We start from the raw sequence: 25,850 nt of genomic DNA, 5'->3' as shown, positions 1-25,850 counted from the left end.
AACCTGTTACAGTGCACCCCTATGTAGCCAGACACCATCTATTGATAAGTTCTTTCCATCACTGCCCGAGCACCTCCGTGGTTCTCTGTCTGTTTCCGTCCCCTTCCTTCCACCTCCGTCGCTCTCCGTCTGTTTCCCTCCCCGTCTGTCCACCTCTGTCGTTCTTCGTCTTTTTCCGTCCCCGTCCGTCCCTCAGTCCACCTCCTTCGTTCTCCGTCTGTTTCCGTCTCTGTCCATCCACGTCCGTAGTTCTCCATTGTTTTCCTCCTTCATTCTTTGTCTCTTCACCGTCTTTCCATCTCCAGCTGATTTCATAATAGTATTCAGAGATTTCCAGGTTCTGTAATGATTATTCTAAAACTTATAAAATGAGAAGATATTGCTGAAGTTAGATGAAAGAAGGAGTGAAGGTTGGATTACCTGGCAGGTTAAAACTAGAATTGAAGGATTTCCAGTGCCCAGAAATTAACCTTGCGTCCTTTTCAAACCTCCCAGCTACTTTTTACTTGTATGGCATGTGGGGATTCTATTTTTTCTGCATTTTGAGATTACTGTTAAGGAATTTATTTATGGTTTTCTTTGTCCCTCCCACATTAAATACATAGTAAACTTTCATTTCTCTCTCTTTATGCTTTTTGTGTTGTGTAAGAGAACATACATGCTAGCTTGAAATGTTGAGTGAAGAAGAGGATTTGGCATTTTTGGGGTAGATTAAAGGTTTAAAGTTAGGGGGTTTTGTTTTGTTTTTTCTTATTACCACTCTCACCCTGCCCTTTTCTCTGAGGTGAAACAAACTTGGGAGCTGGAGACTATTAGTCAGCCTTCTAGGAGACAGATTTCAAACTTAATATTAAGCCCTGTTTTCAAGTCCCACTATTAAATAATGGGGTGTAGTTAAGTTACATTTGCATTTAATTCATATTCTTTTATTTTGCAGGAGCAGTTAAGTAATCAGAAAGTGGAAGAATCTATACAGCAGTATGAGAGAGTGTGCAAAGGTCAGAAACAAACCTCTACTTCCAGTACTAAAATGACTGCAAAATAAGTAGTTAAAATAACAACTGGTTTAATATTTTCCTTTGAAAATTGTAAAGTTAAAGAAGGGTAACATAAGATGTAACTTTATTAAAAGAGAAAAGCATTGATTCTAAAGAGCAACTTACCACCATAAAGTTTATCCTTGGAGAAGTAAAACATTAAGAAATATTCAGTCAGGGCTTCCCTGGTGGCGCAGTGGTTGAGAGTCTGCCTGCCGATGCAGGGGACACAGGTTTGTGCCCCGGTCTGGGAGGATCCCACCTGCCGCGGAGCGGCTGGGCCCTTGGGCCATGGCCGATGAGCCTGCGCGTCCAGAGCCTGTGCTCCACAACGGGAGAGGCCACAACAGTGAGAGGCCTGCATACCGCAAAAAAAAAGAAATACTCAGTCAAAGCAACATTGATTTCTAGATAATGGCCAGTATTTTGTGAAAAATAAAATTAAAGTTATATAGGTCACAATGAATGGAATGGATTTCTAGTCAAAATAATATAAAGGTTATACTTCAAATAAAATATCTTTAAAATTAAAAAATATTTTAAAAATGTTTTTAAAAACTAATACTTTAGATTGAAATTGTATGTGCTAAATTTTTTTTATCAATTTGGATTGTTTTTTTATTTGAAATATTACAAAATTATCTTTGTAGATGATATGTACATATTTCTGTTCATAAAATTATGCAGATTCCTCTCCTTCCCATCAGTCACCCCTTAACTTCTTAGTTGTGTGAGTAGTAGAGCTGGGATTTGAACCCATGTCTGTTTCAGTCTTAAGTTCCAGACTGTCTTCACTAATTCATGCCATTTGTACTTGGCCAACTAAAGAGCAGGTGTAAGACAACAAGATTATTACTTATTTGGATGACTTGGACTTTTGTGGGGTTCACTTACATCAGTAACTTCGATGTGAAAATATATCTCTGCACACAGTCCTATTTTCTCCTACCTTTTTAGGCCACTGTCCTCTAATATCTCCTATTTCTGTAATCTTTTTGGAGTTTCCCTTTACTTTGGCTGCTTTGTCATTGTTGGTAGATGTGAATAGATACTCTGAAAAGCATTCTTTGGACCAGGATATAGTTTTTATCGTATTTTAATTTTTTCTTTCTTTGCCAGATATTGAGACGTGTGGCATAGGCCCATTTTGAGTACTTTTAATCTTCCATCTTCTCCATGCTCTTTAAACTTTCACCCAGATCACTTGTAACCTACATATTTTCAAATCTTTTAGCTTTTTGCAATCTTTCCTTTATTTTTTAATTATTTTGAATTATTGTCTATTCTCTTTCATTTTCATTTTTTAAGTAGTATTTATTGTGTATGAGCATATTTTTGCTAAACATAAAGGTAAGGCGTAGCTTGCCCCCTTTTGAAACTCTTACCTCGGCTTTTGTGATCTATTCTTAGGGTTACTGCCTTTCTCTCAGAATGAGCCTCAGCCACTTTGACAAATTTCCTGATTAAGCCATCATCATTTTTTTTCTTTGTATTTTCTCTCTTGAGAGTTCATTCACTCTTGTGATTTTAAGTATGTATGAGACATTCTCTGACAAAAAAAAAAAAGTGCATTTTTAGCTCTTGAGGCTTTCCCTGGCTTCTACATTTCTATTTAAATACTGAATGCCATTCACTTAGCTATCTTATTAATTTTTTAAAATGGAGATATACATACCATAAAATTTACCCTTTAAAAGCGTACAGTATGGTGGATTTTAGTAAATTCACAAGCTCGTACAACCACTACCACTATCTAATTCCAGAACATTTTCATCACCCTAGAAAGAAACCCTGCACCCATTAGCAATCACTCCGCATTCACACTTCTGAGATAACTCCAATCTCTGCCTCTGTCTTAACATGGACATCTTCCCTCTGAATGTGTCTGTGTCTTGACTCTATCTGTCTCTGTCCAAATTTCCCTCTTATAAGGACACCAGTCATATTGGATTTAGGGCCTACTCTATCCAGTATGACCTTATTCTTAACTTGATTACATTTGCAAAGCCTCTGTTTCCAAGTAAGGTCATATTCACAGGGAGTAACAATCAACATATCTTCTAATCTACTCTCCAGTAATATGACCCCTTTTATTAACAAAAAATTTTTTTGGTTATTTCAGACATTATTTTTTGTTACAGACATTAACATGAATATATTTGTATAAAAGTCTTTGGGCACACATGTAAATATATTTGTATGGGAAATTCCTAGCAGTGTAATTGTTGGCCCACATGTTGTGTTTAAAATTTTGATGAATATTGCTGAACTGCTCCCCAAAGTCATTATACCAGTTTATATTTTCAATAATAGTGTATAGAGTGCCCATTTCCGCACATTTTTGCCAGTATTAGGTGTTATCACACTTTGAACTTACAGCCAGTGTGATAAGTGAAACAAGGTATCATCACATGGTCTCAATCTTTTGTACTTGTGTACGTCTGGTATACTGGTATTCTAAAGTACATTTGAACTATCACTGAGTATTTTTTTTTGTTTTTGGCCACGCCGGGCGGCTTGCGGGATCTTAGTTCCCCAACCAGGGATCGAACCTGGGGCCCTGGCAGTGAGAGTGCCGTGTCCTAACCACTGGACCGCCAGGGATTTCCCAGTCACTGAGTATTTCTAATGCAGAGTTTTACATGACATTTGTGTGTCATTTCTTTATATAGCTTTCAGTGATCCTCTCCCCTGAATGTTAAACACTTGATTGCTTGTTCATTTGCCAGGCGTTTATTTAGCTATGATAGTTCATAGATATCTTTAGATAGCTTTGATGAGATATATCATTCCTGTCTTCATATTGCTTTATTTTCTGTTTTATTTGTTGCATATTTCTGGATTCTTTCCTGAGATAAAATGTAAGTTATTGGAGGCAGTGACTGATATAAGAATGCTCTTGTTTCTTTTACTGTTCCTACCTTTCAAATAATAGGTGGATAGCCACTAGCGAAGTTAACATTGGTGTCCTGGGGCCTTACTGATTGCTATCTAGATACTTCAACTCCTTCTTTTGAGCCCTCCAATTTAGAGCAATAGATAGGGTATAAAAGGAACAGATTCTTTGAATAAAATTATAATTAATTGTATAATCTGAATATATTTGCAAATCATGCTTTTTGAAAGAAAAAGTTTTAGATAGAATACCAGTACTCCTTCAATCCTAAAGAGGAATTCTGTTTCATTAGCTCTCCTGGCAGCTTACATCACTGAACAGAAAGACTGAAAATTACTCGTTAAAATTTTTCCTCACTGTTTTGTTTTAAGCTTACTTTATATTAAGCATTTTTAAGGGAGCCATCTTTTGATATTTGTGTCATTTTTTTGTCACTTTTAGTGCCCTAGTTTGAGCCATGCATTTATAGATTCATCACCTCTGACATTCATAGCAATCTTGGTAAGAGGTGTCAGAAGTGAGCCCTGCTACTATGTGTCTATCACCAGAGACGATAAACCAATCTCTCCTCCTTATCTCTTTCTATCAGGCAGGATTAGAATAGAATTGTTTATAAGCCATTATTGTAGTCAGTTTTCAAGGGCCAGAAACAGTTTTGGTAAGGTTATAATAGTACAGTTATTCCTGATGAGTTGGTTTTAAGAACACTAGGAGTAAATATTTGGCTTTGAAAATTTTTCTAGAAAAAATAATTACTTGAGATTTAAATTTGGGATTGAGAATTTATTGTTTTTAGGAGGTAAAAGTTTTAGTTTTGGTTTGAGAATATTAACACTAGAAGTAAGTGTTTTGACAAATAATGTTTTTTCTAAATCCCAAGATCTGTGTTATTCGTGCGGGCACACCTCAGAGATGTTTCATGTTCGGTTCCAGACCACCACAATAAAGTGCAGGTCATAGTGAAATAAGTCGCACAATTTTTTTTTTGGTTTTCCAGTGCATAAAAGTTATGTTCACACTATATTGTGGTCTGTTAAGTGTGCAATAGTATTATGTCTAAAAAAACAGTGCTCATACCTAATGAAAAAATACTTTATTGCTAAAAAATGCTAACCATCACCTGAGCCTTCAGGGAGTTGTAATCTTTTTGCTGGTGGAGGGAGGGCCTGGCCTCGATGCTGAAGGCTGCTGGCTGATCAGGGCGGTGGTGGCTGAAGGTTGGGGTGGCTGCGGCAGTTTCTTAAAGTAAGACAACGAGGAGATTTGCCGCATCAGTTGACTCTTCCTTTCGTGAACAGTTTCTCTGTAGCGTGCACTGCTTTATAGCATTTTACCCACAGTAGAATTTCTTTCAAAATTGGAGGCAGGCCTCTCAGACTCTGCCACTGCTTCATCAACTCAGTTTATGCTATATTCTGAATCCTTTGTTGTCATTTCAACAGTCTTCACCAGGAGTAGATTCCGTCTCAAGAAACCACTTTCCTTGTTCATCCATAAGAAGCAACTCGTCATCTGTTCAGGTTTTGTCATGAAATTCCAGCAGTTCAGTCACATCTTCTGGATAACTTGCTGCAGCTTCTACATTAGCACTTGGCTGCTTCACCTTGCACTTTATGTTTTGAAGACAGCTTCTTTCCTTAAACCTCGTGAATTAACCTCTGCTAGCTTGAAACTTTTCTTCTGCAGCTTCCTTACCTCTCTCAGCCTTCGCAGAATTGGAGAGAATTAGGGCCTTGCTCTAGATTGGGCTGTGGCTTAAGGGGATGTTGTGGTTGGTTTTGATCTTCTCTCTAGACCACTGAAACTTTCTCCATATCAGCAATAAGTCTGTTTTGCTTTCTTATCATTTGAGTATTCACTAGAGTAGCACTTTAAAGTCTCTTCAGGAGCTTTACTTTGCATTCACAACTTGGCTGTTTGGTGCAAGAGGGCTAGCTTTTGGCCAGTCAGGCTTTTGACATGCCTTCCTTACTAAACTTAGCTTAATCCTTTCATTTCTAGCTTTTGATTTAAAGTGAGAGACATGTGACTCCTCCTTTCACTTGAATGCTTAGAGGTCACTGTGGTGTTACTAATTAGACTAATTTCAGTATTGTTGTATCTCAGGGAACAGGGAGGCCCGAGGAGAGGGAGGGACGGGGCACAGCTGGTCATTGGAGCAGTCACAGCACACACAGTGTTTATGGATTAAGCTTGCTGTCTTACATGGGTGTAGTTCATAGTGTCCCAAAACAATCACAGGAGTAACGTAAAGATCGGTGTCATAGATCGCTGTAACAAATACAACAATAATGAAACAGTTTGAATTATTGCAAGAATTACTAAAATGTGATACAGAGGCAGGAAGTGAGCAAATGCTGTTAGAAAATGGCACTGATAGACTTGCTTAATGCAGGGTTGCCACAAACCTTCAATTTGTAAAAAACACAGTATATGTGAAGCACAATAAAGCGAAGTACAGTAAAATAATAGTTTTTATTATTTTTATTAATAGTTTAATTATATTGAAAATTGTTAGTTTTATCTGAAAAGATTCCTTTTCCATCCATTTATTCTTGCATTCATCCAAGCATCCATCTGTACATCAGTTATTTAGTTGATCCTTCATATATGCCAGTACTGTTCTAGACATTGAAAATATAGCAGTGAACAGGACAAAGTTTCTATTGGGAACTCATATTCTATTATAGTTAATAAAAGTGTATTTTAATTTTAGAAGAACTCAAAGGAAAAATTGGATATCTAGATGTAGATGTTAGTAATTTCTAAAATGTTCTTTCCAAATTTTTAGATCTAAGCGTTAAAGAGAAAATAATTGAAGACATGCGAATGACCCTAGAAGAACAAGAACAAACTCAAGTAGAACAGGATCAAGTGCTTGAGGCTAAATTAAAGGAAACTGAAAGACTGGCCACAGGTGAAACAAGATTGCTTAAATATCTCAAAGCATACTTTCATTTTCTTTATTTTCCTAGATTTCTTTCTTTTTAAACATAGTTTAGTGTTTATAATAATTCATAATGAAAAAGTATTTGGTGTGTTTTTGGAACATCCTGTCGCTTGTCGTTTTTCATTATGAAAATTGTTGTACCTAAGTCAGAGAAGGAATAAGGACACTTTCATAATAACTGGATGATAGCTTGCAGTGTTCCCCAGATGTTAAGAATAAACTTTCAACGGAGTTTCACCTCTGTATAGCAACTGGTATCATCTTATATGTTTATCTCAATAAATACTCTGACTGTATCCTTCAGAATACCATCAGCCGGTTGTTTTTGTTTTTAATTTTTGAGAACATGAAGTTTCCTGTATATTGGCATGCATTTATACTGTATAGTCAGAGCACTATTCAATGGGTTATTGAGAGGTTTTTGTAGTTCTTCTTTAAGAATTTGGTAAGCTCTTAGAAGGGTCTCGGTTCTATCTTGGTCTGTGTACTTCTGCTTCTGGGCTCTGCTGATTCTTGTCTGTATCCCATGCCACATGTAGCTCTATGTGGTATAACTTTTGCATGTACTTTAAAAATAATTTTATGTTTTCAAATCAGAATTGGAAAAATGGAAGGAAAAATGCAAAGATTTGGAAACCAAAAGCAATCAAAGGTCAAATAAAGAACTTGAGGATAACACAGATGTACTTAATATAAAGCTCAGTAAGCTTCAAGATGAGTTACAGGTATGATTTTTATCTGTATATGTAATTGTATCTTTATATATATGCATTATATTTCTCATAAAAGGATAATTTAGTAAATATTTTATAATTAATTTAGATATGGCTGAACCAATAGCTGGGAAATGTTAATATATAATTTTTCAGTATACACTCAAGTGACACAGGGAAGCAATTCCCAAGATACAAGCTGCTAAGTAAGTGCCAATGAAAGTGCAGTGGTTGGGTCTTCAGTTTTACATATTTAATTTTTAAATCATCACTTCTTATGTCTTTGTACCTATTTTCTACGCTTTAAACTTCTAACTCATCAAATACTGCTGTGGAGAAGATGACTATTAGGAAAATTATTTTGATTATTGTAAATTTAATTATTAAGCTGGAAAAGAATAGAGTTGAATGTCTGAACACTGGAATACATTTGAAACTATACTACTACAGAGAAGATATTCTGTTTTGTGTTTATATGTTTTTGCATGTTTAGCTTTCACATACTATATGTAGAATACAACATATGGGGGAAATATTTTTTTAATGGGACTTAAAAATACTACGTAAAATTTTGTACATTTTATTTATTAGAAGTTGCAATCCAACTGTAGTTTTGGGATTGAAGAAAACATAACTGATTTTGAAAAGACTGCATCTAAATTATTTTCTTAAATTCAGGCTGTATATAATCAGATACTGAACAAATACAAAAGAAATCAGTTACTTTCTTTTGTAACTATTAATTATATACTTTAGAATTTACCCTTTCCATTCCATTAATTATGAAAAAAAATAACATTAATTACATTGAGAATGTTCATATTAAGGAATACCAGTATGTTCTACATTGTTCTAAAATAATGTGATCACATATCTTAGATAATAAACGGGATTTTTAAATACATAGCTTTTAATGTGGTATTACTGTTTTTGTTTCAAATGAAGTTTTACTTGAATGTATAAATTAGACATTTTTGAACCCAAAGGATCTATGGAAACCTCTTTGAAATTTACTGATCAACTATATTTTCTGTCCAGCTGTTCCTTAAACTAATAAATGTTTGCCCTGTTGCACAAGTTATTCTTTATTTGGCATCCTGTATACCCAGGAAAATTTTATTTTTGGAACCATACAGTTAGAAATGACTACCGTAAGTCAATTTTTTTTTTTTAATCTGGCATTTAAGAAGGCTTGGTTCTCTGTAACTCTTTCAGAAATTTCAATTGTGTCTTCTTCTTAAGCTCACTGATGATGGAAAGTCCTCAAATGCACTTTATAGCAAAATCAAGTTTATAAACGAAATGACTATTTAGGAAAGCAAACCAACAATGTTCTTTTGATAATCTGAAATAAACTCAAATCTTGTCATTATTTAAAGAAAAACACTTGTTTTTAACTTTTTGAAGAGGTGAAATGAAAAGTGCTGGATTACATGGAAATGTTGTAAATACAGATTTATTAATTGCTTTTGAAGCATATGATAGTTACTTATGCTATGTATACATATAGGAATCTGAACAGAAATATAAAGCTGATAGAAAAAAATGGTTAGAAGAAAAAATGATGCTTCTCACTCAAGCAAAAGAAGCTGAGAATCTACGAAACAAAGAGATGAAAAAATATGCTGAAGGCAGAGAGCATTGTTTGAAGCAACAAAACGAAATGGTTGGTAACAATTATACTTTTTCTTCTATGTATTTCGCCTGCTTTCTTTGGTTTCTTAAATTTTTCCCTGGGATTCTTATATTCTTATCAGTATCTACATGGTTGCGTGGTTTTGTTTTTTGTCTTTTTTTCAAAGGCAGTTTGTCTGTTTGTAAGATGACTTTTCTAGCCCATTTTATCTTGAAGTTCTTATTGTTGGGGAAATAATTATATCTCAATATTTAGATTCAGAACTTAAAAATCTCTTCTTTTGACTGCCACAGGGTTATCCCTACTGTATTGTAAAACATTTACATTTTGAACTGTAGATTCTACTAACATGGTGTTTATATTTTACCTCAAAAGCTCATTTTATCAGGTCTTTTTTTTAAAGTCAACTAAACAGTTTCTAGAAGACTATAGGTAGAAATAACGTTCAGTTTTACATTGACTGGCTCTAGTTCTTAAGTGATTCTATCTTAGCTTGTCTTTTTTCCTCCTATTTAAATCGACAACTTAGTCTGTTTGGCACTCAATCAGAAAAAAGAAGTTTAAAGTCATCATTGAGCCGAGGAAAGCTGTTGAGTAATACAGTAACATTATTTTTAAATGAAAAACTAGTTCTCTCTTTACAGTGATAGTAACGTGGCAGTATCACATTGTCATCTATTGGCATTTCCTTTGTTAATGACAGAATTTTACTTATACCAGCTAAACTTTCCTGTACAAACAGGAATGTTAATTTTCAATAAGTTAGGGATGATTTTTTCCAATGATTTTTAAAATTTTTTTATCTTTTTATTTTGAAATCATTTTATTTCCAGAAAAGTTGCAAAACTAGTACAGGGAATTTCTGTATACCTACCACCCAACTTCTGATGTTAGATCTTACATAACAACAGTACAGTGATCAAAACCAACAAATCAATATTATTATAGTACTGTTAGCTAACTTATGGACCTTACTAGAATTTCACCAGCTTTCCCACTGTTTTTTTCTGGATATAGGATCTAATCTAGGATACTACGTTCCATTTAGTTGTTGTGTTTCCTTAGAGTCTTGACTCTCTTTGTCATGTGACAAGTTATGTGAGACTAATACTTGTCATTACTACAGCAATGAGATGGCAATATATTTCACTTCATGTGCGAACTCCACATGACTGGAGGTACCTTCAGGAAGTGTTGGGTTGAGCAAGATTGTAATGCTGCATTTATCTTAACAGGAAATGTTGCTGCTGGTTCTCTTTCTGTCCACAGCCCATCCAACCTTCCTGGACAGTATTAAGAGGCAAGAAGTGAAATCAAAGCTCTTGGCTGTCATAGTCAGTCACTCTACCTCCAACCCAGGAATGGGCCTACTTTCTTTTCCTAATCAGTAGTCCCTCTAGCAGCAATGCCAGCAAGTAAACCTCCTTTGAGTTTTTAATCCTAGAGAAAGCTAGCTTTCTCCTTTCTCCCATATATTTCTTTACAATCGTACCTAGGATATGTGTCTATGATATTTAAGAAATAAATTGTTGATGTTTTTTAAAGCTTTTAAAATTGTAACATACATAACACAGTAAGTAAACAAAACAAACATATAGTTCAGTGAATTATTATTATAAAGCCAGCCCCCACTTAACTACCACCGAGTTTAAAAAATGGAACCCTCTTCTGAATGGTAATAACTGTTCTATCTTTTAATGTTAAACTTTAGTTTTGCTCATTTATGAATTTTATGTAAATGAAAACATAAATATATAGAATGCATTTCTTGTGTCTGGTTTCTTTCACTCAGTATTATGTTTGTGAGGATCATTTATACTATTGCAGGTAACTGGAGTTAGTCTGTTTTCATTGCTGAATATTTCAGTGTATAAGTATACCTCAGTCTATTCAATTTAAAGTTGAATATATGTGGATTGTTTCCTGTTTGGGGCTGTTAATGCGTAAGATCTCCTGTTAACATTTTTATATATTTCTCTTAGTGCACATGTGTATACATTTCTATTGCCTGTATAGCCAAGAATAGAATTGCTAGTTGATAGGGTAAACGTATGTGGAACTCTAGTAGAATGCCAGACTGATTTTCAAAATAGTTGTATCCATTTATACTCCAACTAGTATTGTTGGATGTTTAGTTTATTGGCTCTGCCTATCCAAGTCTCCTTGCTTATCTTCTATTGGACTACCTTTTTTTTTTTATAGAAGTTCCTTATACTTTTATACTTTCTGGATAGGAGCGTGTTGCAGTTACCTTCTTTCAATCTCTGGTTTACTTTTTACTCTCCCGTTGCCTTTTTAGAACAGAAATTCTTAGGTATTGTAATTCATTTTCCCAATCTTTTCCTTTATGAACCTCAAGGGCATTTCTTACATTATTCCTGAAAAGTTGGGGGTTTTACCTTCCATATTTAGACCCTAGAAGTAATTTTTGTGTTGGAGTGAGACGGGGTAAAAGCGGTTGTTGTCACTGTAAATGTGTATTAACGATCGACCTGGTAGTACATGTTGAAGAAACTGTTTCTTTTTTACTGCTCTGCATCTTTTGTCATAAATCAGTTCTCCAAGCGTTAACTTTCATATATTGTGTGAGATTAAAATTAAGGTATTTTTCTTTTTTTCCATTTGGCTATTCAGTTGTTCCATCACTCTTTGTTGAAAAGATTGTCCTTTCCTCCATTGAAATTCTTTGGCATTTTTATAGAGTATCAATTGACCATAACATTTGTGGACCCTATCCTCTGCTTTCTGATGTCTGTCTATCCTTACGCCAATATCACGGTCTTGATTATTATTATTATAGTAGTCTTGAAATGATGTAGTGTGATTGCTCCTACTTTTTTTCTTTTTTTTTTTTTTTTTTGTGGTACGCGGGACTCTCACTGTTATGGCCTCTCCCGTTGCGGAGCACAGGCTCCGGACGCACAGGCTCAGCGGCCATGGCTCACGGGCCCAGCAGCTCTGCGGCATGTGGGAACTTCCCGGACTGGGGCACGAACCCGTGTCCCTTGCATCGGCAGGCGGACTCTCAACCACTGCGCCACCAGGGAAGCCCGTTCCTACTTTGTTCTTCATTTTCAACATAATTTTGACTGTTATGTCATTTGCATTTTCATATTATTTTTAGAGTCAGCTTTTTCATTTCTGTCAACACACACACACACGTACACGTGCGTGCGCGCTTGCTTGAATTTTGAAGTTGCTTTGACTCTAGATCTTTTGAGGGAGACCTGGCATCTTAACAATATTGAATCTTTTGATCCTTGAACACAGATTCTCTCTTTGTTTATTTAAGTGTTCTTTTATTTCTTTCAGCAATGTTTTGTAGTTTGTCATGTTTAGGTCTTGCACGTATTTTCTTTAATTTACCACTAACTATTTCATGATTTTTGAACCCAGTGAAAATGGTATTTTTAATTTTCATTTCTCTATTGTTTGTTGCTATTAGTTTTGTCATTTGTTTTATTGTAATTTTACCATCTCATTTCTCAAATATTGGGGGAAATGGTAGAATTAGTTTAAAAGCTGTAATTTTTTATTGAAAGAAGTGCCCAATGTGAACATTTAAGATATATGAAGGCATTATGTGTTTGGCTTTATAAGTAAATATTTTATCGAGACTTGACTACATAATTTGTTATATATCCTGTTCACAGTTGTATTTATTGTGTTATTTAGAAATTCAGAAATTTCTTAGATTCATAATTTTGCAAGGTTTATTTTAACATTTTGTCCATATTCTGTTTAGGAAATGCTTCAAGCACAGTTGGCTGAGAAAGATGGTAACCTCCAACAGTGGCGGGAAGAACGTGATCAGCTGGTTGCAGCTTTAGAAATACAGCTGAAAGCACTGATCTCCAGTAATATACAGAAAGATAATGAAATTGAACAATTAAAAAAGATCACATCAGAAACTTCTAAAACAGTCAGTAGAATCATGTTCTTTCTATGCCTTTTTAAATTAAACATAGGAAGTATTCAAAATTATTTAATTGATTAACTTTTAAAGAATAAAAATGTAAGTAGATCAGTGGGGAATCATAGTTTGAAAAAATTATTTGGATAGGGGCTTCCCTGGTGGCGCAGTGGTTGAGAGTCCGCATGCCGATGCAGGGGACGTGGGTTCGTGCCCCGGTCTGGGAAGATCCCACATGCCGCAGAGCGGCTGGGCCCGTGAGCCATGGCCGCTGAGCCTGCGCGTCCGGAGCCTGTGCTCCGCAATGGGAGAGGCCACAGCAGTGAGAGGCCTGCGTACCGCAAAAAAAATAAATAAATAAAAATAAATTATTTGGATATTGGTCATGAATTTTGAGTTTTCAGAGTTTATCATTATGGTTGACTCATCAATGACTAATTGAGAAATAGTACTTTCTCCAATATTTTGGTCATATCTCTTAGATAGAATAATTAGAAAATAAACAACTGATGATTTAGTCCCTAATCTGCCTTTAAAATGTGGAAATATGACTCAGCCTGAATGCTTGGTGATATTTAAATACTTGAACCCATCCTAAATTTATGATAAAGATACAAATTGTTTTTGAAAATAAGCATAATGGTGAGGAGATGTGAGTCATTCAGGAGCTACTTTTTTTTTCCCCCTTCTGGCTGCACCACATGGCTTGCAGGGATCTTAGTTCCCCAACCAGGGATTGAACCCAGGCCCTAGCAGTGAGAGCACCGAGTCCTAACCACTGGACCACCAGGGAATTCCCAGGAGCTACTTTTGTAATATTGCATTGGGGCTAGGGACCCTAGGTAGAGAAAGTATTGCATTTCACAGATAGCTATTTCCCAGGTAAATTGAATCAGAGTACACCTGAAGCTAGTCTTTTCAGAGTAAATAATCTGCATTTGAAAATCTGCTGTTCCGCAGCCTTCAGACAATAATAAAATTAAATATGTTTGTGTGTATATGTCTCTTACATCAAAAGACTTCATGATTCTAAGAGAAAAACTGCTCAAAACAGAGATATTAGCATGTGGTATAAATTGCACAGAATAGAAAGTTAGAAAAACTAGGTATCAACTGCTGTCAGTGTGGTTTTGGGACCTTTAGGAAAATTACTTAACATTTCCAAACTTTAAAACAGAGATGATAATGTCTTTCTAATAGAATTGTGAAAATTAATCGAGAGCATTTGTAAAACAATTAGCACAGTTATTACCACAGTGGAAATCAGTACATGCTAGTTGCTTTCCCCATTATGAATGCAATAGCATCTTTTTTATTTGACAGTTATGGGTAGGTGACATAAGAGATGTATTTGACTTTTGATTTTGATGGTAGTGATTAGAAGGTGCACGTTGGAATTTATCAAGTTTAAAAATGTATTCTGATTTTTTTTATAGATCCCTTAAGTAGGGTTTAGGAATAGAGCATACCCTATGACTGATTAAGTGAGATGAAGAGTGTACAGCAAGGAAAGGTTTAGTTATCAGTATGGTCTTTTCTACTCGAATGCTATAGTTGCATTCCTAAGACATCTCTAGTTTTTCAAAATTGTGTTATCAAAGTGATTTTGGGGGTTCAAGCTCCAACTCAGTATAGACAGTGGTCATGTTATTTAATTTCTCTCTATTTCTTCATCTGGAAAGTAGGAATAACAATTCTTGCCAAATCTCAGAGTTGCAGTGAAAGTAAAATGAGAGAATATATGTAAAACACCTTGGAAGTTGAAAGTAATCTTTCAAATTTCTCTTTAGATCAGATTCAGAAGAGGCTGGAAAGTTGCCCAGCCTTTCCTAACTCTCTGAGGATGAAAGAGAAGAAGAAGGAGAGTTAGTTGGTCATTGAAGAAGTCTTTAATTACTTCCACTATTTAATTCACCCAAATCTTGATATTATATTCTTTAGGTGAAGTATTTTAATGTATATTCGGTTACGGTGGCTTGTTGCTTTAATATTTCCTTACTAGGAAAAACAGACCATGGATATCCAGCCCAGACATACGAGTTCAATGGATCCTGGCAGGGTTGAAACTGAACCTCAGTCAACAAGTTTTGGCAGGGTTGAAACTGAACCTCAGTCAACAAGTTTTGAAATTTCCAGGGATGAAGTAGAAGTGAGTATTTGATAACACAGTCCACTTTTTAACCCTCTTTACCAATGACCATTAATTACTAAATAATACTTGCAAGTATAATTTAATCAGTTGTTGTAGGTATCTTGCTATACAGTTAGCTGTGTGTGCTCTTGGCTATGGAAAGGAAAACTGAAGGCTTTTGAGGGGAGATGCAATTCTTTTGGGGAAATTTGGTCCCCAAATGGTATTAATTTCCTCTCAAAATGATACTGATCTCAAACAGATCTTTGATTATAAACAAATTTGATGGTCAGAAATAGGAAATCCCGCAAAAGATAAAATATGGATGACTATTTTCCCTCATAAGCAGTCCATTTAATAAGCATTCTATTAAATAGCATTTTTTGGAAATTTTACCCATTTTATAACTTTATCACCAAATCCCAATAACCTCACAATGAGTTTCCTTAGTTTGAAGTGGGCTTAGGGTTCTGTGACTTGCATTGGATAACGTAGTTTCTCAGCTTGCCTATGAAATAGATACAAATTCTATGTCACTTGTTGAAAATAAAACTACTTTTTAAATATTTATTTTAAAAACACATTTATTGGGAGCATTCATTGTTGGGAACCTTGCACCGAGGATAAAGACATAAGTAAGATATGATCGCCATCCTCAAGGAATAAGAAGTCTAATAAGACAGGTATTTAATGACTATCTTGTTTCACCTTATGGACTAAGTGTTATAAAGAGAGTGCTAAGAAGGAACACTGATGAGGAGGATATGATGAATTTTGCCTGAGTGGTTGTGGACGTGGATTAGAAAAAGTAACATCGTACTGGGTCTTGAAGGTGAATAGAAGTTTACCAAGCAGAGAATGGGAAGAGAAAGGCATTTTGATCTGGGGAAATAACACAAGCCATTCCTTACAAGGCTTCAGAAGAATCACGTGACTTCCACCACATGCTATCAGTCATGGAAGCCATTAAGGCCAGCCCCAATTCAAGGAAGGGGAATGAGACTGTCTCTCAGTGGGAAGAACAGTAAAGAATTTACAGCAAACTTCAGTTTACCATAACTAGGGTGCTTATTAAAAATCATTGACTCTTTCTTTGGAGAGTTCTGATTTAGTAAGTTTGTGGTAGGGTCCAAGAATCTTTTAAACAATTTCTCTAGATAATTCTTACGATGACACAGGTTTGGGAAATACTGATCTCTAAGTTTCTCTCAATTTTAACATACCATGTATAAACCTGGAGAAAGTAGATGATAACTCAGTCTTTCTGTCCTTGCTGTAGCAAATTTGATCAAGCAAACTTTTTATCTTTTCCAATTTATTGTTTTTAATAGGTAATTGAGACAGTTAATTTTTGGCAATTTAGAAATTCATATTCTGCAAATAAGATTTGTTTTCCTTTTAAATTCTGTTGTAGGATGGATCTGTAGTCCTTGACTCTTGTGAAGTGTCAACAGAAAATAATCAAAGTACTCGATTTCCAAAACCTGAGTTAGAGATTCAATTTACACCTTTACAGCCAAACAAAATGGCAGTGAAACACCTGGGTTGTACCTCACCAGTGACGGTTAAGATTCCCAAGGCCCGGAAGAGGAAGAGTAATGAAATGGAGGAGGTAAATACTTAACTATTAAGTGAATTAAACAAGTAAACCTTATTATTATTAAGCTCAGTGATAATATATAGTTAAACTCTGTTACATTGCCCTCCTATTCATAAGCACTGCTATTAGAGACCAGAATCATAGTTTATGGTATATTTAATACTGTTTTAAGAATATTACTGTGGTGAATAGTCCTCAAACAAAAAGCTTATAGATTTTAAAATATATAGATTATTCCTTCTTTTAGTGAAGCTATGACAGGTCAAATGGTGGTGAATTTTACTAGCGAGCTATTTCAGTATACCGGTCCTGTTCAAACTCAGTCACTTTCCCTCCAATGGAAGAGAAAAGGGGTTGATATAAGGAATTAGAGAAACTGAAACGACTAACTTGCTTGAATATAATCTTTGTCATTTAACTAAAATCTTAGGTCTCTATGATCATAGTTGGTTTCAGAAGAGAAATTCTTCTTCTATGAGCCAGTATTAAAATTTGGGTCTCAATTTAGTGGTAGGCCAAGAACTATTTACTTCTCTCTGCCGCAGCTTTCTGATCGTGGGGTTACCAAACCTTCTATCATATTCTAGCCAGTCACATAAACTTTCCGATCCTCACTTCCCTCCTTTCGGAAATAAAGAATTAGATATAATATATTTAAAATGTTGTGCTTTTATTCCACATGTGGTAGATACATAATAAATGGCAATATTTATGTTAACAGAAATATTTATGTTTAAAACTATAATTATAAACTCTCTGGCACAATAACTTTTTTCCAACTTGTCTTTTTCACGCCTTTAAAGAGTAGTATGTTTTCAAGTTGGTGGAAGAGCAGAAATAATATTAACCATACTCCTGAGGCTCTCTGTCAGGTAATACGTTTGCTGAGTGAATATTATTTAGCATATTTCCTTCTACACATAGAACACCTTTAGCGATTGTTTTGGAGCGCCTTAGTTAACTTTTATTCTATATTTATTTAATTTATATTTAGTACACTTTAGATACCATTAAGACACAGTTGACCCTTGAACGACATGAGGGTTAGGTGCCAGCCGCAGCGCAGAAAAATCTTGTGTAACTTACAGTCGGCCCTCAGTATGTGAGGTTCCTCATCCGTGGATTCAACCAACTACAGATCATGTAGGGATGTAGCATTTACTAACTATTGAAAACAATCAGTGTATAAGCAGACTCATGCATTTCAAACCTGTTTTGTTCAAGGGCCAACTGTACTAAGTAGTTTAATTTCATCATCTTTGTTAACATGGTGACTAACATCTATGTTGACTTGATTCATTTTTTTCAAAGGAAAAGGAAAAATCGGTTGTATACTCAGAGGGTTAAGATAAAGTTATTTTATTCATTTTACTGCCGGCATACACTCCCAGTTTCAGAATAGATACACAGATTGTTGTAGGGTAAACCATGTAGAAACTTAAAAGTTTTAACTGATTTTGCTAGCTCTTTACTGCTGTAATAAACTGAGTGTTGTAAAGTCCTCAGGAAAATAATTTATGCAGTGCTATATTCTAATCTAGTGAAGACTCCAAAGAGCTCTTTATTGAACACTACAAGTATGATGGAGTTACAATCTTTCTTCCTTTGCTTCCCCTGATTACCATCTTTCCTCTTTTACAAAATCTTCTTCTTGTGATTCTTAAGACTTTACTGGGTAACTTGAATTCTGAGGTTCAGTCATGATCTCTCTGCTTCTGTTCTTGCCTTTTTTTTTTCCTTTTATGCTTATAATCTTTAGTACGACTAATATTTGCACAAGTTCAGTTCAGTTAATGTACTACAAAAGACTTTGTCTTAAGATTAAGTGGGGAAAAGAAGAGTGAGAGGTCATGCCTTTTTAGTAGCAAAAACAGATTGTATTTCTTAACTTTCACGTTTTACCTGTGCTTATACTGCAGAGTTTTGTTTTGTTTTCAGTGTCACTAAGTATCAATGAGAGGTTATGCTCAGCATGATTTGGGAGTTGGGAAAGGTGTAGATAAATATATTGCTATGTTGTATTGTCAAGATGGGGTTCAAATAAAAGCTGTTATCCCTTCATTTAACTAATGTAATTTCATCATGATGCATGTGAAAAATTCATACCTTCAATCATTTTGTGATAAAAACATGTATTGCATCATCATGCTGTGTGCTTAAACTTACGTATGTTATATATGAGTAATATTTCAATGAAGTTGGCAAAAAACATTGTACCTTCAGTCAGGGTTTCTCAACTTCAGCGTGATTGACATTTTCAGCCAGATATTTCTTTGTTTAGGAGAGTTCAATGCCCTGTACATTTTAAGGGGTTTTTAGCAGTATTCCTGGCCTCTACCCACTAGTTTCCATTAAACCTTCCCCTTATCCCCAGCAGTGACAACCAAAAATATCTTCAGACAATGCCTATGTCCCCTGGCGTCAGAATTGCCCCTGGTTAAGAACCATTTTCTTGTTTTGTTGTTGTTTGTTTGTTTGTTAGTTTGCTTTTGTTCTTTTTTTTCCTCCCCTGGAGTCTAGAGAGAGAAAGAAAACACTGTCAAGAAATTAATCAGTGCTGAAATTCATTATTTTTAGGACTTTGTGAATTTTGAAAATAAGAAGAATGCTACACCCAGAACTAATTTGAAGTCCCCTGTTTCTGAGCATAGAAATTCTTCTGTCAAAAAGGAACAAAAGGTTTGTCTTCTAATTTGTCCAAAATTGACCATTTTCATAACTTACATTTATAAAGTAGAAGATGAAAATAAAAATGTCAAATTTGATTAGTAATAATTATTCAGAAGTTGGGTTTTGTCCAGTTATAACTTATTTGTCTTTCGTCTTCTATCCATCTAATTCAGCTCTGAATATATAACCTTTGGCATTTGGCAAGTAGCAGGTACCCCTTGATGTGTTCACCTCTGACTTATCATTCTATCACACTCATTCTCTGGCCCTTTCATCCCTCTCCTTATATTCTTTTTTTTGTGTGTGTGGTACGCGGGCCTCTCACTGTTGTGGCCTCTCCTGTTGTGGAGCACAGGCTCAGTGGCCATGGCCCAGGGGTCCAGCTGCTCCACGGCACGTGGGATCTTCCCAGACCGGAGCACGAACCCGTGTCCCCTGCATCGGCAGGCAGACTCTCAACCACTGCACCACCAGGGAAGCCCCCCTCTCCTTATATTCTTAATCTCAAGTTCCCTGCCTGAGAATTCATAACCTGTGCCTGACCTCTTTAATTCAACTATGGCTGTAACTGTTTCCTTCTAACATTCCTCATCAACAATAACAAGAAGTGTTTGTTTATTAGGTTTCCACACGCCCATCATCTAAGAAAACTTATTCTTTACGGAGTCAGGCATCCACAATTAGTGTAAACGTGCCTGCTAAGAAAAAAGAAGGAACGCTACAGAAATTTGGAGATTTCTTACAACATTCTCCAACTATTCTTCAATCAAAAGGTTTGCCGAATATTAATTAAATGACCTTTTACGTTAGATATATGGTGTTTTCTAATATCTGATTGGTGTATAAACTCAACAACAGTGACTATTATATTTCCAGTAGACAGTGTCTCATGTTAGGTATTTAGGGAGGAAACATGAAAGGATGATATGCCTTGGTGTTCACTGGGTAATGGAAGAGAAAGATCTGTATTTAAGTAATTAATTGATGCAGAGAAGGCTGCTTAATGTAATAGTTGTAGAGATACAAGGAAAGTGCATGGTAGTATTGGAGGAAGAGAGCTGTTTGTTTGGGGGCTATGGGAAGATTTTATAGAAGAGATGGGATTTAACCTGGGTGTTGAAATGTTGGAAGATTATACCTCCTAGAGATAACCACTGTTAGTATTATGGTATATTTTCTCCTACTGTTTTTTTCTCTGCATGTAAAAACATTACCTAATCATATATATCAAAAGCATATATTTCTATAAATATGTATTGAGTTTAGTTGCTTAATGCTTTTTTCTTTATAATATAATGTAGACATACTAATACTTTTGTATTGATATGTGCTAAGATATATATTCTCTCTATACACGTATACATAAATATATATTTATATACACATCTACCAGAGGGAACAGTTTTAACACAAATAGAGTACCAGGAAAGTGTAGGGAATGTGCAGGCAATTACAGGTAGCAATATGCATCCGGCATCTAGAATGTGGAGAGATTATTGGGAGGAAGGGGGCAGGAAGGAGTGAGTTTTCGTTAGAGTACCTGAATGGTAGCAATAGGGTAAATTGGAGACTGGAGGTGGGGAGAATGAGGAGGGAAAAGGACTGAAAGCAGGGACAGCTGAATTTAGTCAGATTGGTTGTGTAAAAATACTTTCTGTAAAAACTTAACCGCAGAGCTTCCCAAACTTTCTTGGTTCACAGCGCCCTTAATGTCTCAGTAATTTTTTTCATTGTGTCCATGCACTCAAAGAAACACCTAATAGTTCCATCCGTTAATACTTAAGGCCAAACAATCACTGAAAATTCAGCTCCTGAAAATCCAGGTTGCCAAAATATGTAATCATCAGAAGGAAGGCAATGTGATATCTTTTTGAAACTGAACTACCCTGAGTTACAGAGTGTCACTGTTTTCCTCAAAAATTTAAAATATTCGGAGCTGCTCTCGTGAATTTGCTGCAGCATGTCTTGGTACACAGTTTGGGAACTTCAGACTTAGACCCATTTGTATATATTTTTCAAAAAATATATACATTCTTTGAAAGGTATAGTTTGTATAAGCATAGAAAATATCTGGAGAGACAAACAGCAAACTGTTAAATGTCTAAATTTGGAGAGGTGGGACTTGTTATTTTAGATGCTTCTGTATTTTATTTAAATTATGTTGACCGTTGCTTATATATTAAAAAGAAATATGTTTTCAAGGAGAGGGAGGTACCCACCTGGTAATGACTCCCTTGTCCTTAACAGCTTCCCTACCTATATACCCGGTGTGGAATTCTTAAAAACTTATTTCTAGTAATATAAAGTATCCCTGTTGGGGATTGTAACTGCAATACATGTCTGTTGTTGATCACTTGGAAATAAAGGGAGAGAAGAAGAAAACAGAGATCAGTGCTTAAAATTCTGCTGCTCTGGTAACTACTGTTAATCCGTTACTCAGTAACGCTGGTTTCCCAGTTTATCCCTTTTGTCTGTCTCTTATCCATTCAGTACATGGAAGCCAGAGTGATCTTTTCAAAGTGCAGAATGAATTATTTAAACTATATAACTTTTTGTTTTCTTATTATCTTTTCCAGTAGACTATAAGCTCTACAAGTGCAAAATGTCTGTCTAGTTTACATCCTCAGCTCTTAGTATAGTGGTTGGCACACAGTAGTGAGGAATTTCGAAGCTCCAGGCCAAAATCCTATGTGTGATTTGTTTGAGGCTGACCTTAGGCAATTACAAAGGTTTTACCTGTTAGGTCTCATGAGGGAAAGCTACCGTCCCCACATCAAACTTGATACACAGCCAATGCGTCCTAGTCTGTGAAGGGAGTTAGTCAAGGACTCAGGTCTCTTGCCAGCCATACTCTTACACATATCTGCATTCCTAGCCTAGGTGCCTTCATTTGTATCCTATTAATTGGGAGCCTTCAGTAGAGAACGTCCTCAGGCATCTCTGCCAAAGACGTTATGACGGGGAAGTGGAGGGAAACTTGAAGACACTTTTCTCCACTCTGACTCTACTTTTCCGCTCCTAGCCCTCCCCACTGGTCTCCAGCACCAAGGTCCATAAAACTGCAAGTGCAAGAGCCTTTTGTTTAGGGCTTACTTGGCAATAAGATCACCCCAACTTCTGTGCTGATCCACCTGACCCAGACTGTGCATTATTCCACGGGGGAATGTAGAAGGGCGGTGGGAGTTGGCGCTTTCTCAGGTTTAGCCTCTTATTCAACTGCAGTTAAGTGGTTAAAGGCTTTAACTTTCATTTTGACTTGTCTTAATTAGCCACTCTGACATCTGGCAGCTCAGCTCTCAGGCTCAGCTCAGCCCTTGACAAGTAGACCTCAGTTCAGCATGTTTCCTTAAATGTGTTTTCTATTTAAAAAAAATATATAGTTGATATCATATGTACATGGATTTTCTATCCGGAAGTTTTCCCAAATGGAAGTATGTTTTCTGTTAAAATCAATATGTGTCTATTAAAAAAAAAGCATATGTACAAAGTAAGAAATTTTAAAATTCCTATTCAACTTACCAGAAGCAATCAGCTGTTAACAATTTGCTTTCTTTTACTGTGTGTGTGCATGTGCACGCGTTTGTTAACTAGAAGTAAAGGGCTCACAAGTTACTTTCACTTAATATTCATTGTGGACGTCTTTACGTGTGAGTACTGAACTAGCTCTACCACCTTATTGTTCTTAGTGATGCATGGTCCACTATATACGTATCCTGATCTTTTCCTTAATGTAGTATAAACCTCTTCCAAGTCATTAAAGATGCCTGAGTTTTACTGGTTGTACTATAATTTACCAAACCTTTTCAATATGTTGAACATTAGTGAAGTGATATTTTATTTATTTGCCCTTTTATTTTTGCTGTTGATCATTAATTTGTGTGTTTATTAGGCATTTAATTCTTTTTTCTTTGTGAGTTTTCTATTCGTGTCCTTTTACCATTTATGAATTGCAGTGCTTTTCTTTTTAATATGGTTCTTTATTAAGGATTTCAAATATTTGCAGTTAGAAAATTATTTCAAGATTTAACTAATGTGTTTTTTTCATAGCAAAGAAGATAATTGAAACAATAAGCTCTTCAAAGCTCTCAAATGTAGAAGTAAGTAAAGAAAATGTGTCTCGACCAAAACGGGCCAAACGGAAATTATACACAAACGAAATTTCATCTCCTATTGATATATCTGGCCAAGTGGTAAGCTACTATTTAAGTTTTCTTAAAAGTAAAACTGTTTATGTTCTTCTTAATTCTGAAGTATTCATAACAATTTGAATTATATAATGGTTTGAACTTTTATTCTGTAGACCATATCTCTTAAAACACGCTTTAAATGTTGTACTTTTGGCACTGGATGCGTTAAATTTATAGTCATTGAATATAAACGCTGCATTAATGTATACAAGTGTCACATGCATCTGCATTTATAAACTCATAAGAGCAATTTTAATTCCATCAATAGAATTATCACTATTTCATAATTTATTGGCTTCTAACATCTGTTTTTCTTATTATCTTTATCACAAGAGTTGTACAAATCTGGCCCTAAGTCTGCCTGCTAAAACTATAGAATTGACATTCAGTCATTTCCTCCCACTTTCCCTCTAAGGCTTCCAGGTTTTCTTAAGAAAAGACTATATAGGTTGTCACCCTGACTTTATGACTCATTCTCCTTACTTAGAACAGGCTGTTCTGTTACAGGGAAAGTTCTAATTTTCTGTCATTTTTGCATCTGCCTAGTGGATGGAAGTGAAGGTAGAAAAGGAATTAAAGAAAAAGCCTTCAACAGAAAATGGCCAAGAAAAATCGGGAGAGACCTTTTGCAACAGTAGCTATCAGATATAAGATAGACACTTGAAGCAAGTAGTAAAGAATTAGGATCATTAGGTCATGCTTTTGGAAGTACTGTTCCCTTGGTTACTTTTCTCCATCTGTCTGATAAGTACATAATTTTCTCCCTTGGCTGAAGTTATTTCTTTTCTTAGTTGCAAAATAATGCTGTTTCTACTTTCTAAGTTATATACTTGTTACTGCAAAAAATCATTTCCTAAAAATTATTTGAGGCACTTGTCTCCAAATATTTTAGTAATTATTTCAAGCTATGAATTCAGTAAAAGTGTGGATTATTTTAATTCCAGAATTAGGTAGTGTTGAAAGAATCTTTTATAAAATCTACTACCTTAGACATGCTTTTTTATAGAAGATTGTATATCTGCAGTCCAGGAGGACAGAAAGTACTGTCATGGAACGTGAACATAGCTTATTAATTGTAAGCAAAATTTCATTTTTATTTTTATTTATAAAAAATTATGAAATTGTTAATTTCAGATTTTTATGGACCATAAAGTGAAAGAAAGTGATCATCAGATTCTCAAACGACGACTTCGAACCAAAACAGTCAAATAAATCACTTATGGAGAATGTTTTAATATAAAATTTATATTCATAATCATTATAACTTGCATCCTGACCTTTTAAAGATAATTGTATATACTATGATGCATCAAATCCCTTTGTGTGTACATTGCTATTTTATAATAGTGTAATTTTAATTCAATAAAGAAAATAAGTCAACAGTAAGTTTGCTTGTCTACTTTTCTAAGGCTTTTAAATAATAGCTTCTTTTCAAACTGTATGTATTTTCCTGTTATCCCAGGCGTGGGACCAGTGAGGAACCTAGGAAAGATACTGTTATTTTTTGTTTGTTTTTCTATACATAGATATCACAGGTCAGATATTTGGTTTACTTATATTTAACAGTGTTTTAGGAATTGCTTTTACTGTATCTGTTAGGAAATACAGGTAATTTTACATATCTGTTTGGATTATAGCTGAGATTCAGGGAGTAAGTGTGTACAAGTCTTCTAGTTGCTAAAATATGTATGCACATAATTTAGAAAAGATCTCAGGCCTTTAATTAGAATGTCTTTTATTTTTAAATAATTGAATAGAGTTGGTTTTCTGATTTTTCCAGGACACAGAAGATTAGACGCAAAAAGTTAGAAGGGAAGAGGCGATAACATCTAGAGGCCAAAAAATTATACTGTTATCTAGGGAAGATAGAATTTTAGACCTGGAGAGACCTTAGAAATACACTTTCCTCATTTTATAGATGAGAAAACCGAGACCCATAAAATTTACTTTTTCAAGTTCACACAACTAACGTATATTAAGCTTTGGTTTAAAAAAATACCAATAAGGAACAAAAAACAAAGCAGAGGCCTCAAGAATTGTTGCCAACTGGGGCTTTTTAAGAGCACACATTTATGCATCTGAAACCTTTAAGGTTTCGTTGGATTTTAGCATTGTTT

General features: G+C 35.2%; 1 protein-coding gene across 4 annotated transcripts in view; it reads left to right on the top strand.

The window, feature by feature from the left end:
- Window positions 1-25,109, top strand: part of KIF20B (kinesin family member 20B) — a 74,715-nt gene extending 49,606 nt beyond the window's left edge. For all 4 annotated transcript variants that reach the window (XM_060034497.1, XM_060034498.1, XM_060034499.1 and 1 more), the window contains 11 exons: window positions 938-998; window positions 6,725-6,850; window positions 7,481-7,608; window positions 9,107-9,262; window positions 12,978-13,154; window positions 15,148-15,294; window positions 16,691-16,888; window positions 19,454-19,555; window positions 20,169-20,319; window positions 23,594-23,736; window positions 24,868-25,109. In XM_060034497.1, the coding sequence (XP_059890480.1) occupies window positions 938-998; window positions 6,725-6,850; window positions 7,481-7,608; window positions 9,107-9,262; window positions 12,978-13,154; window positions 15,148-15,294; window positions 16,691-16,888; window positions 19,454-19,555; window positions 20,169-20,319; window positions 23,594-23,736; window positions 24,868-24,945 (1,467 nt within the window). In that variant the 3' untranslated portion in view covers window positions 24,946-25,109. The remainder of the gene's footprint in view (window positions 1-937; window positions 999-6,724; window positions 6,851-7,480; window positions 7,609-9,106; window positions 9,263-12,977; window positions 13,155-15,147; window positions 15,295-16,690; window positions 16,889-19,453; window positions 19,556-20,168; window positions 20,320-23,593; window positions 23,737-24,867) is intronic.
- The last annotated feature ends 741 nt before the right edge of the window (window positions 25,110-25,850 follow it).

The sequence above is a fragment of the Delphinus delphis genome, chromosome 16 (genome assembly GCF_949987515.2).
Source record: "Delphinus delphis chromosome 16, mDelDel1.2, whole genome shotgun sequence".
NCBI lineage: Eukaryota > Metazoa > Chordata > Mammalia > Artiodactyla > Delphinidae > Delphinus > Delphinus delphis.
Note: the sequence above shows the minus strand (reverse complement) of the source record. Positions and strands in the feature narration are given on the sequence as shown.